The 16,099-nt window shown below is 43.3% G+C and overlaps 1 protein-coding gene across 1 annotated transcript in view; it reads right to left on the reverse strand.

Annotated features, from left to right (window-relative positions):
• The window catches only part of LOC146191415 (thromboxane-A synthase-like), a 58,359-nt gene that overhangs the window by 14,007 nt on the left and 28,253 nt on the right, over positions 1-16,099 (reverse strand). The window contains exons 12-18 of the mRNA XM_084600322.1: positions 12,289-12,353; positions 8,032-8,128; positions 6,032-6,084; positions 4,774-4,870; positions 2,679-2,804; positions 1,501-1,738; positions 141-271 (exon numbers count right to left, since the gene is read on the reverse strand). Of these exons, the coding sequence (XP_084456448.1) occupies positions 141-271; positions 1,501-1,738; positions 2,679-2,804; positions 4,774-4,870; positions 6,032-6,084; positions 8,032-8,128; positions 12,289-12,353 (807 nt within the window). The remainder of the gene's footprint in view (positions 1-140; positions 272-1,500; positions 1,739-2,678; positions 2,805-4,773; positions 4,871-6,031; positions 6,085-8,031; positions 8,129-12,288; positions 12,354-16,099) is intronic.

Genomic DNA, 16,099 nt, shown 5'->3' on the forward strand with positions numbered 1-16,099 from the left:
GCCTAGGTCTACAACAAGGCGATGTAGCACTCCTGCCAGTTGTGTTTTTTTTTATTTTTTTGTTATGCATGTTGCTACCAAATGCGCACGAACACTACTCGTAACGGAAAACGCCTTATGTATGGCCGCACTGCACTCACCTTAGGATTCTTCCTTCTGAGTTCGATCACTTTCGAGGTTTCTTTTGTGAGAGCAATAGCAACGTAGGCGCCTAGTAGCATGTTCATCCAATACAGTGGCTTCATTATGGCCCCTAGCGTAGATGTGCTCTCTTGAAGAAAAGAAAGCAAAGTTGTCACGGTTAGATTCACTGCTTGTTAAAACAAAAATACTTAAAGCAAATATGAATGGAGTAGAGGTGTCTATATTAACTTTAACGGGTGTGATGTACGCCGTTTATATGCCCGTGTGTTCCTGAGCGGCAAACAAGGCCGTCCGCACAAGCTCAGTCAGACTTCCAAGCGAAGCGATACAGTGCAAGAGAGACAAGACACGTCTCTCTCTTTCTCTGTGTCCAGTCTCTATTGCGCTGCTTCTCTTCCCTATTTCGCCCAACTGCCCCAAAAAGGTGGCAAACCGGCACAACGTGCCGTTGGTCTTTTCAGCCCCTAGGAAGCTTGCACCCAGCCGGGGTGGCGCAGTGCTTACGGCGCTAGACTACTGTTCCCAAGGACGCGGGATCGAATCCCGGCCTCGGCGGCCGCTTTTCGATGGAGGCGAAAAGCAAGGCGCCCGTGTGCTGTGCGATGTCAGTGCACGTTAAGAACCACAGGGGGTCGAAATTTCCGGAGTCCTCCACTACGGCGTCTCTCATAGTCTGAGTCGCTTTTGGACGTTAAACCCCACAAACCAACCCTAGGAAGCTTGGCCAATTGGCCCGACGCATCACCGGGGATAATAAAGAGCCCGTGTGCAAACAGAAGCATGGGAACCGCTTCGCGGAATGTGCCACTGGCGTAGTGTACGAAATTCCCCTGACGTGTGGCAGATCGTACATCGGGCAAACAAAGCGTTGCATCAACGACCGGCTCAGGGAGCACGCAAGAGATCTAAAGAATAAGGAAGGTGCTAACCCGTTCACGCACTGCGCTACTTGCAAGGATTGTACACCGCTGTTTTCTGGAGTCAGGATTTTAAGCAAAAGCAAATTAAAAACCACCCGTGAAACGACAGAAGCATATTATATTCAGAGGGCTGGGTTAGGTTGTGTTAGCGATACCTCAGTTGTTTTGTACAACGCAGAAAAGATTTTCCTTTCGAAGTTCTTGAGATAAAAGGTGTGATGCGCTTCGTTTTATTTATCTTTTCCCTGGCACGGTATGCGCCTGCGCGTCTGGTTGTATATAACTTTTGTGTGCGTCGAAAAATAAACAGTTGTCAGTGAGCGCTGTGTTCGTCCCTATAGTCTTCCTTCTTCTTTCCTTTGATCGCGTGCCTTTGCGCTGAAAACTATGTTCTTAAACCAAAAAGACCCTTAGCATGCATACAACTTCCACTCACGGCAGATGAAATGGAAGGGACCCGTCATGATTCCTTTCAGCACCACTTTAGCGGCAGCGGCCAGGTCGTTTTCCGGTCCTTTCTGGAAACTGCAATTCACGCCGAAAGCTGCGCGGCCCACGTAGTCCATCGCGAGCCGCTGGTAGAGATGATACACATTCATCTCTTGGCCACTGGCCGCCAGGTTTTCAGCGATGTCGATGAATATGTCGGCACCATTTTTCAGGTCCGCCATCATCTGCCAACAGAATAAGGTGTTTAGGAACAAGCTAAACGACAAAACGCATCTTGTGCGTCAAGAGAAGACAAGATTTTAGACGGTACACCATAAAATTATCTGGATACAAATACGCATTCATAAATTTAAAATCATATTATCAGACGAAATTGTCATTCATAAAAACCTTTTATGCGACCCAGGTGAACTGCATTTCGTTACCTGCTTCGAACAGTGCCTGGCAATACCATCCTTTGCTGCTAGTGCTATAACTCACAGGTCATTTTATGTCATTTTATAGAAATAAATTTAGCATCGCCTTGTATACTTTCAAGAAGTGTAAGAGTCGTTCTTATTTTCCCACTCTAGAGAAAGCAAATGCGTGTAACTGCTTGCACGACCAAACCAAAACCCTCTTTTTTTTTACGTTTCATTGACAGAAAATTTGTACACTTGGTACACGCTCCGCCAACACTGTCAGGTATGTGCTATGCGGACAAGAAAATTTGATCATTGAGCGATTCCTGCCTGTTCTTGTAGAAATGAGATTGTTCTCTAAATTTTTGCACCGCTTTACTCTTTTGCAACTTGCTATTAAGACAAGTCCTCATGTAGGAAAAAAAAAGTGCATTTCCACCCGAGTATTGCTGTGTGAGCGGTCAACGAGTTTTTCTGGTTCTCGCTAATGATAAGCGCTGACGTTCGCTGTAGCTAAGGCTCATACGTATTCTAAGGGTACAGTTGCATTGTCTTCCACACAAATATTTTATTTTTTTTTTGTACAGGGCACTAATTTATGCCCTGCTACCACAAATAATCTGGTTAAAGTTGTGAAGAATGTGAACTGATGTTGTCAAAACAACAAGCTTTAAATCAGGCACGATCAGTGATCTGTGTCGTTCAAGTGGTCGCGAACGTATTGAGATGGCTTCCACTCCTACGTCAGGCACCTGCGGCTTACCTGCTTCAGTTTCGCGGGAGTAAAGCCGGAAGCGACTGTCCGCCGTATGTTTCGCCATTTTTTGCCGTCAGCATAGGCGATGGCGTTGCCCAGGAGAGGATGATTTTTCTCCATAACCAACGTAAGCTGTGAAGGACAACTGTGCGTTAGTTTTCTTTTTTTTTTTTTAGATGTTGAACAGAGAACACATAAACACAATTAAGGATCCTTTAGCCCGCAGAGATTTAGCACTGAAGCATACTGGAGATGTGCTCACACATCTAGTAACGACTGACGAAGAAATCACGTGTTTCAGACATATCCTTACAGCATTGACTTTTAAAGGATACTATCAAATCAGGTTGTGTGCAAGAGTCGACGATTCCGGATGAGCTGTCGGACAAATGTCTCGGGTAAAAAAAAATCAAATGCAATAAGTGAACATTGCAGACCTAACAGCATGTGATATGGGCTCAGTTTTATCGGCTTACTCAGTTAGGATAGTAGATATTTTAAGAAACATCGGCGTGCATTGTATCGTTTAACTTTCTGCTAACTGTAGCGCTAAAAATTGTCTAAGTATGGTGAAAGAATCCTTCTGCTGCTTGTTTAGGCTCTACGGATGCTATCACAATGCGTACTACATGTGAAAAACAAACAGTCATAGCGTTGTGAAGGCATCACAACCTGCACAGTAAACTCACAAGGTCGAGCTACTCACTATAAATTAAACAAAAAGAATCGCCGGAGAAATTACTTCAGTACAATGCCAAAACAATACTCATATTTGGTATTGCCCTAGAAAGCAAAGCTTTCATAATTAGTAGAGAAAAGCATGCTAACGTAAATTTGCCTAATGCCTTGGCACTAGAACCGCCGTGCAAGAAATATCTTTGTCCGTGCGTCTCTTCGTTCGACGCCTTCGATGTCAGGCAGCCTAGTGGACACAGGGAGACCGCTTCTCAACTTTGATAGTAGGAGAAGAGGGAGACAGAGAGCTGTATAGGAATTTCGTTCAGGACCCCTACTGTGGGAAATAAAGTTTTACCAAACCAATCCAATAGGCAAGGAGAGGTTTCGAAAGGAGTAATAGTTGGTAGGGGAAGGGGACAAGGTGTGCGACAGTTCGGCCGCTTGATTTTTGTGTTTATTAGTACTTAGAAAGGGCATACAAAGGTGAAGTTGATGGAAGCACTTCAATGTTTAGGCGGTGGCTTGCTTCCGATCCACTACAAAAAGGCTATATATGTGCATTAATTATTGTTTTTAGACGTTGACCAGAGAAAACACGTAAACATGATTAGGAACCCTTTAACCCTGAATTGGATCGTGCCACGGAGTGTGTCGCCATCCGCTCGCCCGATCTCAACCCGCCAACGGCAGCGGCTACTCCGTCTGGACGAAGAGCTAACGCTTACTCTCAATTATAGATATCTCGCTGAGCGTCTATATATCTCCTTTCCTAACGGGCGAGTAAAACGTGTACGGGGGGAGGGGGGTAGTACTACTAAGTAAATGTCTCTACAAAACATCTGCAAAAACTTCGTGTAAAAAGAGCGATGACAATGGGAGGGAAAAACACTGTCTCCATTGCTTCGTTACAAAAAGGTATACGGAACCACCTTTCCGTCTCCATTTGATGGTTTGCCTTTAGTTACCGATCACTCCCTCCGAAATGCCGAAACCATGCGGCTAGAACCGTTTCCTTGGGAACGCGCTATTACGCAAATATTTCGAATCTTTCACGTTTCACGATGTTTCATTTTAAATAGTACTAAATGAGGCACTGGAATTAGCCCTCGTTTCAAAACTACAATGGTACATCATAGGCACTGGCAGTGAGAAAAATGAAATCAAGATATAATAACGGAAAGTAGGCCAACAGTTATAAAGTAGGAAGAAGAAAAAGAATGTAAAGGTGCTAAGATGGTCCCTGAGCTAGAAGATTCATAACGTTTCATAACCCTGTGCAAACTTTTTAGCTACGCGGATGTAGGACTGGAAACGCTATACAACGCGGAGATGCATGCGTGTATATATTAAAAAGACAATCAAGCATGAACATCGCCCATCTGTTGTATAACGCAGTTCAAAGAGTCATTGGCAGAAAACTTACGCCCCGATCTGTAAAATTTTGAAAGTTGCGAACCAGGACATATTCCAAAAAATCCAGGTCTTTCGTTACTATAAATGGTACATCTCCGTCGAAAAATCTGCAAATCGAAAGGAATATCTGAGGGTACACTTTAAATTCGAGACCCATGAATCAAAATGGTGTTGTGAGCGCATTTTTCAGGTGGACAAAATTAAAAAGAAAGATCAAACACACAGTAAATATTGAACTCAATTGAAAAATGCACGCTCACACGCATTATTGTACTGGTTTCTGATGACAAATAGTGTCATTTCATTTGGTAGATTGCACATTCTTGTACATATACAAGTACTACGAGTACCGCAAATACAAGAAGAAAGGTCGGACTTGACGATGGGTAGACCCCAAACTTACTGTAGTTGTAAAAACAACAACAATAACAACAAATCACGGAATGGCAAACACACTGAAAATCCCCCTTATCCTGAAACAAATGTGAGTGTAAAGGCTCTGCACACTGATGAAACTGTTTATTTTCTTCTCCATTTAAATAATGCTCGTACGTAAATTACATAGGAAACGGCTACAAAGTGCGCAAACGTTATTCGAAGTCATCCGAAATCGAGTCGAGTGACGCGTTCTCGATCTCCATACGCTACAATGCATCGTTATCGGTGTTATGCAGTGCATTGCGGATGCTGGATTTTTAAAACCTTTGTGCACCATTTCTTTTGTGAGACTTATGCCAAGGACATCCGGTCAGAAATAGTTGGGAGGAGAGAGAGAGAGAGAGAGAGACTCTTTAATGGAAAAACAGAGAATTTTGCCGGCCTTTAGATTTCGCTGGCATGCGACTCTGTGTGGGTAGGGGAATTCGGGAGGGAAAGAATTTTGACATAGTAGGTGGCCGGCCGAGGTGGTCGGGTTGTCGTACAACACCCATCCAACATAAACATTTCGCATTCTACCTTTCAATGGTTTTTTGAGCCATTTATTTAGCTTCGCCCAGTCACTTTTCTGATGATGACAACAGTAAGAAAGGGCACTAACCTCAGCCCCGCATTGTTAAATGGCTACCATAGATTTTCCTTCAGTGACCGTCATATACCTTGAGGGTCGGCATTTCTCTTTCGTATGATAAAAAAAAGTTCTACCTATATACTCCCGTTTTTACAGTATATGCACGTATACTGCAAATAAATAACCAAGACACCCCTATTTTTGGTGCACATCTGTTAAACTTAACATGATCCAAACCGTGATCCAGCGCATAGCTTACCCAAAAGTGTCGCCGTATTGCTCCAACCATTTTCCAAGAACCTTGAAATGATTCTGTTAGAGATGTATGGAAGCAGAGATGACATTATGTACGACTAGCTCTAATTTATCGCTTATGGTTTGGTGAAATCAGCAAATAGCAGATAAGACTTTAAAGTAATAATGCCACCGTAAGAAAAAACAAGAGTAAAACGTCAGCTGCGTGCTAAGGCCGTGGCGCGGCAGGGCTAACTGTTGATTTTCTCTTCGAATACAGTCACCGTGCTTCGTTCAAGTTGCCAAATTACTAACCTTCAATTAAGGCAGTACCAAAAGCCACAAGCCCTCTGCATAGCAGTCGGTCAACTTAACTCCCTCGCTCTCTTACGGAAACAGTACAAGGCAAAAAAGAGAATCAGAAGAACAGGAAAAAAAAAAGTGCGAAGAAGTAGGAGCCTGCAACCCTCAACGTTAGTCTGACTTTAGGCGTGGCGGGAGTTAGGCAAAAGAACAGAGCTGAACGTTGGCATGAAGCGGGAAATCTGTGAATACAAGCGGCAAACGCCATCGCAGTCAATCCAAGCCGTGAAAGACTGGGCACAAGTTAAACTAGGCCTCAGCCTCCCAGGTCGACGGTAGCATCGATACTGCAGGATTCCGATAAATGGCTCAATGTCGGCATCGCGGCGTCAACCACAGTCCGACAGCACCCAGCACAGTTCGAAGAAATGGAGTCAGCTTTGTTAATGTGGTTCGGGAATGTGCGCGCGAATGGTGCTGTCTTGAGCGACGAAATACTTCAAGAGACGGCTCGCTGCCTCGGCAACATTATGGGTACGTACCGTTCCTTCTCCTCCGTCTTGATAGGTTTTAGCTGTGATGACTTAGGAATGTTTTGGTCTGTAAAACAGGGTGATGTTTACTGAGAAAAAATATTCGACGCTCTGTCTGGGCATTACTGACTTCAGCTATTCAAGAGGATGGCTAACAAGGTTTAACAACAGACATTACATTTCGAGTCAACGGATTCACGGAGAAGGTGGCAGCACCGACAGTTAGGTGGCTTTTACTACAAATTTAATTACAAAAGCAGTCATTAATTACAATTTTTTCCTCAATAAACCACTTTTCGTTTTTATTCATGACTCGCTACTATGAATGGCTCGCTTTATGAATGAATCCTTTGGTTTCCCACCAAACTGGTGGGAAACCAAAGGATCCATATTAACGAGGCACGACTATTCCATGCTCTGTATATAGTGGTTGCGTGCTTTAAACGACATTTCTTGGTTTCATACAACAAGTGTACGTCAGACAGAGACGCATAAAAAAAACAAAAACATCTAAGGTTACACTTCAGATCAGATCAGATCAGATCAGATCAGATCAAGGAGACCGTAGGGTACCATCCTCTTGTCGCTGTTCCTGACGTTTCCAACACTTGCTATCTGTGGCGCGAGCCCGCCTAATGTTTGGAAACAGTTCGCTTAGCACACATCGGGTGTCCGCTAGCCACCACGCCCAGGGAGTCTGCCTGAAGAGCCTACAGCAAACACCTTTCTATATCCTCGGCCGAGTGTCAATGGCATCATTGACCCTCGGCATCATTAGTCGACGGCATCATTAGTCGACAAAGAGAATTATAACCTGTTTTCCGTGAGCTCGGCGTGGAGGTGTGGCTTGCGCGCTCGGAGTTTGGTTTCGTGTTGGGTTATGGGGTCTATCGACCAAAAGCAACTTAGCCTATGAGAGACGCCGTGGTAGAGCACCCCGGAAATTTAGACCACCTGGGGTTCGTTAGCATGAAGTCACATCGCACAGCACACGAACGCTTTGCTTTTCACGCCAATCGAAGAGCCGGGATTTGATGGAATGCCTTTCTTTCTCTCCGCTTTCCTTAAAATGAGTAGACAATTAATTTTCGATTCCTTTTTAGTGTGCAGTTGCATCAAAATTGATTTTCCGGCATCACAATTTAAAATTCGATCTATTCGAAGCAAACATATCTTGGCTGAATCTAACCGTTTTGTGATATTCTCGAAGGTTTCCCCACAGCAGACTAGGTTCAGGGCCAGGTATTCCGAGGGCCTTGAAATAGGAGAAATGTCTTCGCCGCCACCTGGAAACGATACCAAAGCATAATTACATTGAAGTGAGAGAATCGGCTTTCGGCAAGAAGGATGTAAAGAGAGTATACGCCCCGTGCAAAGCGACGGCCACGCCACTATTGGCGGAGTTAATCCGGGGGCGAAGCCGGCCACGTCGTCTGCTAGCCGTGTGCTTCTGTGCAGTCCTCGCGTTATGAATTAGTTTTCCTGTGCGCTTGCATCGTTGCATAAATAGCATCCGCTGCCAATGTACTGTGACGCAAATTACGGGGCATCTCCAGCGATATTGTTCCTTTAGTAAGTGTTCGAAAGCTATAAAAAATGCGCTGGAGATTGTATTTACTCTTCCCAGCTCGGCAAGCAATACGACGTAGAGCGTATTCTTGGAGTTCACTTCGTGTTAGCAAATCGATTGTCATTGCTGTCTCATATTTCGATACGTTTCAAATAATATCGACGCATCATCGGGAAATTTCGTAAGATCGCTATTATACGCGTTTAGGTACAGGCAAAATAATTCATTTCTGTTACTGAGTACACCTTTAATAGTTCATTCACTTAGGGCATTGCTGCATATTTTTATGGCTCTCAATTTTTGAAGTCATTAATAAGTTTCGAGTGCAAAGTAAAGACGGATAGGGTGAGCGTCAGGAACTAAATTTAATGAATTAGGCAAGGTGCTCCAAGCACATGGTACATTCATTTAATGGCCTGTGCTTGTTAAGAGCGGCATCTATAAATATTTTCTCCTTTTACCTAAGCGCATGAGCAGCTTTACGAAGCGTAGATTGTAGCCGCTCGCTTTGTCACATTTCACCCGTTTCCTTCTGTATATGCGTGTCATCGCCGCGACCCAATCCATTGTTACGGCTAAATCCATTTTACCCATTTTATTTGTCCTCTCGAAGAATTAAAAAAAAAAAAAAACAAAAAGGAGAGGGAGCCCCTACCAGCAACAGCTTGAGTGGGCTTGAAGCCAATTAAAAATTTATAAAAAGGAGCAAGAGCTCACGACTATAAAAAACATTTAATAATACAGTGCAATAATAATAATAATAATAATAATAATAATAATAATAATAATAATAATAATAATAATAATAATAATAATAATAATAATAATAATAATAATAATAATAATAATAATAAAGAAAAGTGTAAACCAGGGTCGAGTCGCAAGATGGTTCACGCTGGCCTAAAAGAAAAATACTCTCCAGAAGGTAACATCCAGACCAGCAAACATGTCAAAAACAGGAAGCGAAACCGGAAAAGCAAGGAACAGCAGCAAAACAACGAATATATAAATTAATTGGAGGCAACGCTAAGCCCACCTGCAGTCAGCAACATCCTCAACCTCTTAAAGCCAGCGGATATACATAAAGTGACAGAGAAAGTACGGTAAGACAAACAGACGTACAGAACACAGAAGCAGGAAAAAAGAGAGACTTGGGTAAAATAGCAAGCAGCATAGCTCCCAACAAATAGAAATGAAATAGAAATAAAATGCGGCGGAATATAGAGCTTGGCAGTCGATTACGGCATTGTAATGGTAGGTTCACAAAAATCTACAAAGAGAAAACAATTGTGTGGCACTTTGGACCACTAAAGTGCGATAAGGCGAAATACTTTTTTTTGAAACTTCGCTGATTCCTTGTTTTACTGCGTCTGCTTCTGTAGGTTGTGTGGTGCGGCATTCGAGGAAGCGCCTAATGAAAGGCGCCACGTGGTCTTCTGGATCGGTATGACGCGATAGCGTAAGCCACCAGCCAACGTATAAAACCTCGCTTTAACCGAGCCGTATGAATGTGCCTGTGTGGCCTAGAGATAACGTGAGTGCAAGGTCTTGGCAGGCTGATTCTGATATCACCCTCCCATATGAAAGGAGAGGCTCGAATTGGCAGTGCCTGCTGAACGTAATGTCAGGAAGCCCTACATCCAGTTAGTGAGTTAGTGATCGGCCATGTCAGCTGCCAGCTACCGCCTACACGCAACGAAAGCGTATTCTTTGGGTGGCGTGGGCCCAGGGTGGTACACCTTGACTTATGGTGGCCTTCATCTTGGGTGCACCACGTGACCTAAGGTAGCCGCAAAGTGTGACACCCTCTGCGAACGACAATATATGCCATTGAAGGCTCTAGCTTTTAATAACTATAATAAGGACCATAGAATGAAACAGGGGAAAAAAAAATGAAAGTGCTGATAAAACAAACACAAGGGAGAGAGGAGGAGAAATAAAGGTTTACCCTAGACAAAACATGCCAAATAGGCTCGGTGACAACAGCAGCATTGAGGCAAAAAGTTTCTTATTGCAGATGAGTAAAAAATGACATAAAGAACTCTATTCTTTTCATAGAATTATGTATGGTGCCCATGCGGGCATGGCTCCTATGAGGCATGCTTTAAACATCGAGGAGCTTATTTAAGCATCGCCCTATTAATATCAGAACTCAGTTGCATTGCCGGATCTCGTTCGCATCGCGAATTGAGTAAGTCTACCTTTATTCAGCTTGAACCAGCGAGCCATCGCGAATTATGAGCGTGTGTCTGTCTCGCAACACGAAAATCCTGCGTTCGACCTACACCCCAACTCAAAGTTGACTCAGTTTTCATTTCCGCTCAATTACATTCCTTCAGGAACGGAACTTCCCTGAGAAATTTAGCGTTGATCTGAACATTTCAAACTGCTCCTGAATTTTCCCTCGATATTTTTCGTTCACGGCCAACGACGAGGACGCTGAATTTTCTGCGACATGGGACCCTTAGCGACATTGCAATAAAGTGTTGTGAATTGGGCCGATGTCTCATATATTGGATCGAGGCACGCCACTATGAGCACATATCTAAAGAGCTTGCAAAGCAAAGGCGGAAATAAATGAATAAAAGAAAGGAGAAACAGCGATTGCTTTTTGAAAGTAATTGATCAGTCGATGCAGCATACCCACAGACAAGCAGGGCTCAAAATACCGCTGGTCATTAAGCGCTTGTCTGTAGGAGGCACCTGGCGCGTGTACGCATGGTTTCTCCCAGATGGCTGCAGCATAAAGATTTTTTGTACCTCTACATAAAGGCCAACTGTAACATTGTGTTTCAGGCCGCCATATAAAATTGTCTGGAGCTGAAAAAAAAAAGAAACAGAGAAAAACTTCCTGTTTTTCTTCCGTGTCGCGCTAACGCTCCTAAATATTCGTGACATTCGTGAACACCTCGATAGACACATTTCGGTCGCCGTTCTCTAGTGTTGATTGTAGCAACAAAACTAGTCGTTCTCCATTTTGATAAGCCATTACACAAAATTTGATAACTGTTTTCTTCGGTGCTGTTTGAAACCCTTCCAATTAAAATTATCATGCAGTGCAGTCTAATGTACCTGAAAGTACATGCGTGTACCCCCGGAAGTGTATACGCTGTCTATTAATTTTTTGTGGGGTACCCACTAACAACCACCGACCTTTTTCAGTTATGCACGCTGTACAGTGGAAACGTTAAACCGAAAAAAAAAAAATAATAAACAGAGTAAACCGAGTTACATTCATATGAACGAAAGTAACTCGCTTTTCGAAAGTGCGTCAAAATATTGAACCGCGAGTGTTTTTTTTTTTTTCTCTCTCTCTCTCGGGATGTTTGGGCAACAGCACTGTCGCTTTGAAGCAATGACAGTGACCATGAGAACTACCAGTGAGCTGCTTGTACAGGCTCATAATTAGGACGCACGTAAACTTCCTGCGTGTTGGCGAGGCTTCATTCCCTCAAAATGTAAAATAACAACAGAGTGCGAGGGATGGCTTCTAACCTATATGAAATTCAAGTCCCAAATAATTGATTCATAAAATAAACAGCGTACAAGTGTTTTCAATGATGTAAAAAGTAAACTACGATGTCGTTCTTCGTGTTGCAGAGAAAGAAGCAAACAGCTTATCAAGAAAAATAAAATTACGTACATTACATACAGTATCGCATTTAAGTAATGCCGATAGAACATCGCGTCTGAGGAAGGAAGGTAGCAGCTAGCTGTTGTGAGTATGGAGGCGCCGACTCCATGTTGCTATGTTCTCTTGTAAACAGAGATGCATGCATATTCGAACCCAGTACAAAAACGAACACAGAGAGACCTGCGAGCAGGGTTTACGTTTCAACGACGCATTCCTTCAGTGCAAGCGTGCTGCTCTCTCACCTGAAGAGTGCGACCACGAAAGCGCTGAACGCAATGAGCACGCCGACCAGCAAAAACATTGTTGTTTATAGGGCACCCGGGCAACGATGCGGAGGCAGCTAGTGCGGTCAAGGGAATGCGCGCCAGAACGAGAGCGTAGTTGTTGTGCCTCAGCATCCTGGGTAGAGAGAAGGAAAATAGGGTGGCCTTGCACCTACCGTGCCTCCTCTCCCGTCAACCTGTTCTGTACTTTCTTTTTATAGCGTTTGTTTGGAAAGCAGCAAGGTAGCGTGACCCTTTCGCAAGGTGTAATCGCTTTCGTCGTTACAAAATTGTTCTACGAGGAAATTCCGATTGGCGCAGTGACTTACTACGCACAAATATATTTTCAGCTCTCGTACGAGCCTGCGCAGCCGAATACAGAGAGAAAAATCAGATGAAGCAATGCAACAGCTATTTGCCGTGCAAATCCAAATCGCCCAAAAGTCTGCGCTTTCATTTAATCTGTGATCGTGTGAGTCTGTGATCTGTGATCGCCAGTTTGGCAGCACGGGCATATATGTACAGTCGAGCGCGAAAGAAAGGAGACCATGCGATTTGACACGAAACTTGATGCTAGAGTTTTAATGACTGTGCAGGGCAAGTTTTTGAGATACGCATAGGTTGCGACCCCACACCATTCTCTCTAAGCTTTTCTGCTTCGTCTTTTCTTCAGGCGAGTATGTTTTTTATACAGACAGATATTAATCGCAGTGGTTCATATTGTCTCTACACTTTTGCTCATGATCTCATGTAGTAGACATAATGGGTATCAAGCGGTTCATCAGAAAATTGAGTCACCATCATTATACATGCCATACCATCAGGGAATAAAGTCATCTTCAACATTTCTTCAATTAACCCTGCCTTGTGCCATCTGTGTCCATTTCTTCCCCACAAACTTCACCGTCACTCTATCTACCTACTTTTCTGCCATCCCCTGCTGCGCTTGCCTTCAGTTGCAATAAATTGCGTTACCCTTAGCGATCATCGGTTATATCGCTTTCGCAATGCACGCTGTACATACATGCAATTCTTTTTCATGTCAACTAGGAGTTCAGTGCCTCACGTTTTTCCCCTTAGCTGCCCATCTTGCTTCATCTATCTGTACGTTATATTTATTCTTTCTTTTGGAATAGTTAGACCGGCATCCTGTTTAACTATACTACCACCCATTGCCTAATATCAGTTTAGCGGCAAGATCCCGAATTAGGAATAAAACAAGTAGAGTTCCCATTATTCTAGGGCTACAGATACATTTCGAGTACCTGGGAATATTTAAAATGTACTGACATCACAGAGCACATGCGCGCCTTTGCATTTCGCCTAAATCGAAATATTGTACGTGGAGGTGACAATGCCATTGACAACAAATGAGGAAACCTTAACTGCGCAGAAATCAACTCTTTTCTCCACTGCTGAAATTCGATCTATGTTTACAGAATATAAAACCAATTTTGCTTATCCTGTGATTTCATTTCTCAGACCGCTTTGCTTTACTTTTGTTCAGCACTAATAAAGCGTTTTCATTTGTTTGACTGTATATTTCATTCCTGTTGTCGAAAAACCGCTCAATACGTGGGATTACAAAGCTAATTTTTCCTTTGTTCCCCATCTGTGTAATCTACAAGTTGCAAAAAAAGATTTTATTTTATTTACTTTGAATAACTAAGACAGATACATGAATCTTTAATTTTACGGTACTGCTAGAACAGCGCGGGGGAGACCGCCTTTATGCAGGCCATGACTGCGCAGCCACCAAAAGCTTGTACCGACCTAGTAGCGACTCGATCTTTATACTGGGCGTCGGGTTAGTAGCTTGCATTTCCAGCACCATTCTCAAAACCGGCGGAACACAAACCAGAGGCCAATGTAGGGCTTACAGACCACGGGACAAGATTTAATGCCGAGTCTGTCTTCCAAATCAGCGCGAAATGACAAAACGTTTTTAACTGGCTCCGAAAAGTACCTGGTTCTAGGTGTTTGTATCAAGGCACAATCGCTTGAGAAATCAGTGTTAAATTCCCTTTCAATCTCGTAGCTTGCACCGTTTCGCTTCCTGTGATGCAAGAACCGCTATCTCCTTGGGAGATAACACAAAAAGAAAGATATCTGAAGTAGCTTTCGCAGCGGCTAAAAGAATGTGAGCAGAAGTTAAAAAAAAAAATCTTTCTTTAAAACGAAGCGAAAACCAATCCATTCCTTCACTTTCGGCAGTAGCGTCGAGGGAACGGAAGTAATATATTCTTAGAGACCTAACTAGCATAAAATGTTATATGGTGAGAACAATCTGTCAGAAAATATACTCTGATACTTTCACTCTAAGCAATGTTTTTATTCCAAGCGCTCGCTCCACAAAGAGGACAGAATTTTTCAGGAAATGGTCCTTGGTCCGGGGACAGCGCCCTAGCTAGGTTGTAGAGATTGTGGCTGGTAGATGAGGCTTTAATATGGTAGCTGGTTTTCTCACTTCATTTTTGAATTATATTTGGTTGTCGTTTTTTCATGCCGCTATACATCGTCGGCTTACAGTTGAAGTTTTGTAGCAAAGGTAAGGAAGTTGGTCGGAGATTGGAGACGCTTGTATAGGGTAAACGTGAAGTCATCAGCTGTAGATAACATCTCTGAAAGGCGAACGAGGGCGGGAGGAAATGGGAAGAGGGGGGGGGGGGGGGGGGGGAGGGAGGACTTGCATGAGCTGTTTGAATGCCGCCCCGCAAATGAATCATGCCCTAACATGGAGCCCTCTTTTCAGCGCCGATCGACACGGCAGCATACTGCGTGAAGTCGTAACAGATCCTGTTTTTCACCTAGTCGTAAAAATAAAAACAAATACCTGGATCCTTTTTTTCAGAACCATGCCGATTATTCTGAAGCTATTTGAAAATTTGAAATGATGTTCATCTCGAATGATTTTGAATCAATAGGGTGATGTTAGCAGCAAGAGCGTGCAAAACGCGGTTAAAACATTTCATAAAAAAAGTGAACTGGTTGTGCATTTTACCTAGCTCTTACCCTTTACCCTCATTTTCAGATTTAGGAAGTGCAGGATCGCTGAATATGGAAGAGAAAATGTGTTTTAGCGCGCGAACAGCGAATGTATATCCCGTACGTGTGACAATCCCGCGTTTCCTGATTTATAGCAAGAATGCACTTTGCTGTATGACTTGCAAAAGTCATTTAAGTCTTTAGTACACAGAAGAAAACAGTGTCATCCTTGTGTGCGATCTGCTCTCCCCCTTTCCTGTTGAGTGGCCCGGCTTATAACCAGCAGCCAATAGGAGGAGTTGTTTTGTTTCTTCGCTTTACCAGGACAAGGCATTTAGCCATAATTACCAGCTATACGTAGTTCCCACTTGTACCTTGGTGTGCAAGATGATGGCTGCCTATCAGTACGAGTGATTGGGAGCAAGCGAAGCCACACCGATGGCTTCTGCTTCTCCCATGTGGCGCGGGTGGAAGATCAAGAGGGAATTCAGAAATTACGCATTCATGTTTATACACGAAGAGGGCAAAAGTGCTCTCGTCTAGATCGGAAATTAATGAAATCACCTCATGCTCCAGTATTCTGTGTTATCAAAGAAAGCAATGAAAATAAAATGGCCTTGGTGTAATTACAGCTTAACCGATTTAGACGAACGATAGCCCGGTTTTCTATGCTTTTTTTGTAGTTTGGGGTTTGTTTTTGAATTCTACTCCGCAGCACTTTTTGGTCGGCATTTGATTTAACGTAGTAGCGAAAAATTAAATTTTACTCACAATCGACAAACCGACGGAAATTAATTTCAACCTG

This window comes from Amblyomma maculatum, chromosome 4 (assembly GCF_055883805.1).
Source record: "Amblyomma maculatum isolate TAMU_Amacu chromosome 4, ASM5588380v1, whole genome shotgun sequence".
NCBI lineage: Eukaryota > Metazoa > Arthropoda > Arachnida > Ixodida > Ixodidae > Amblyomma > Amblyomma maculatum.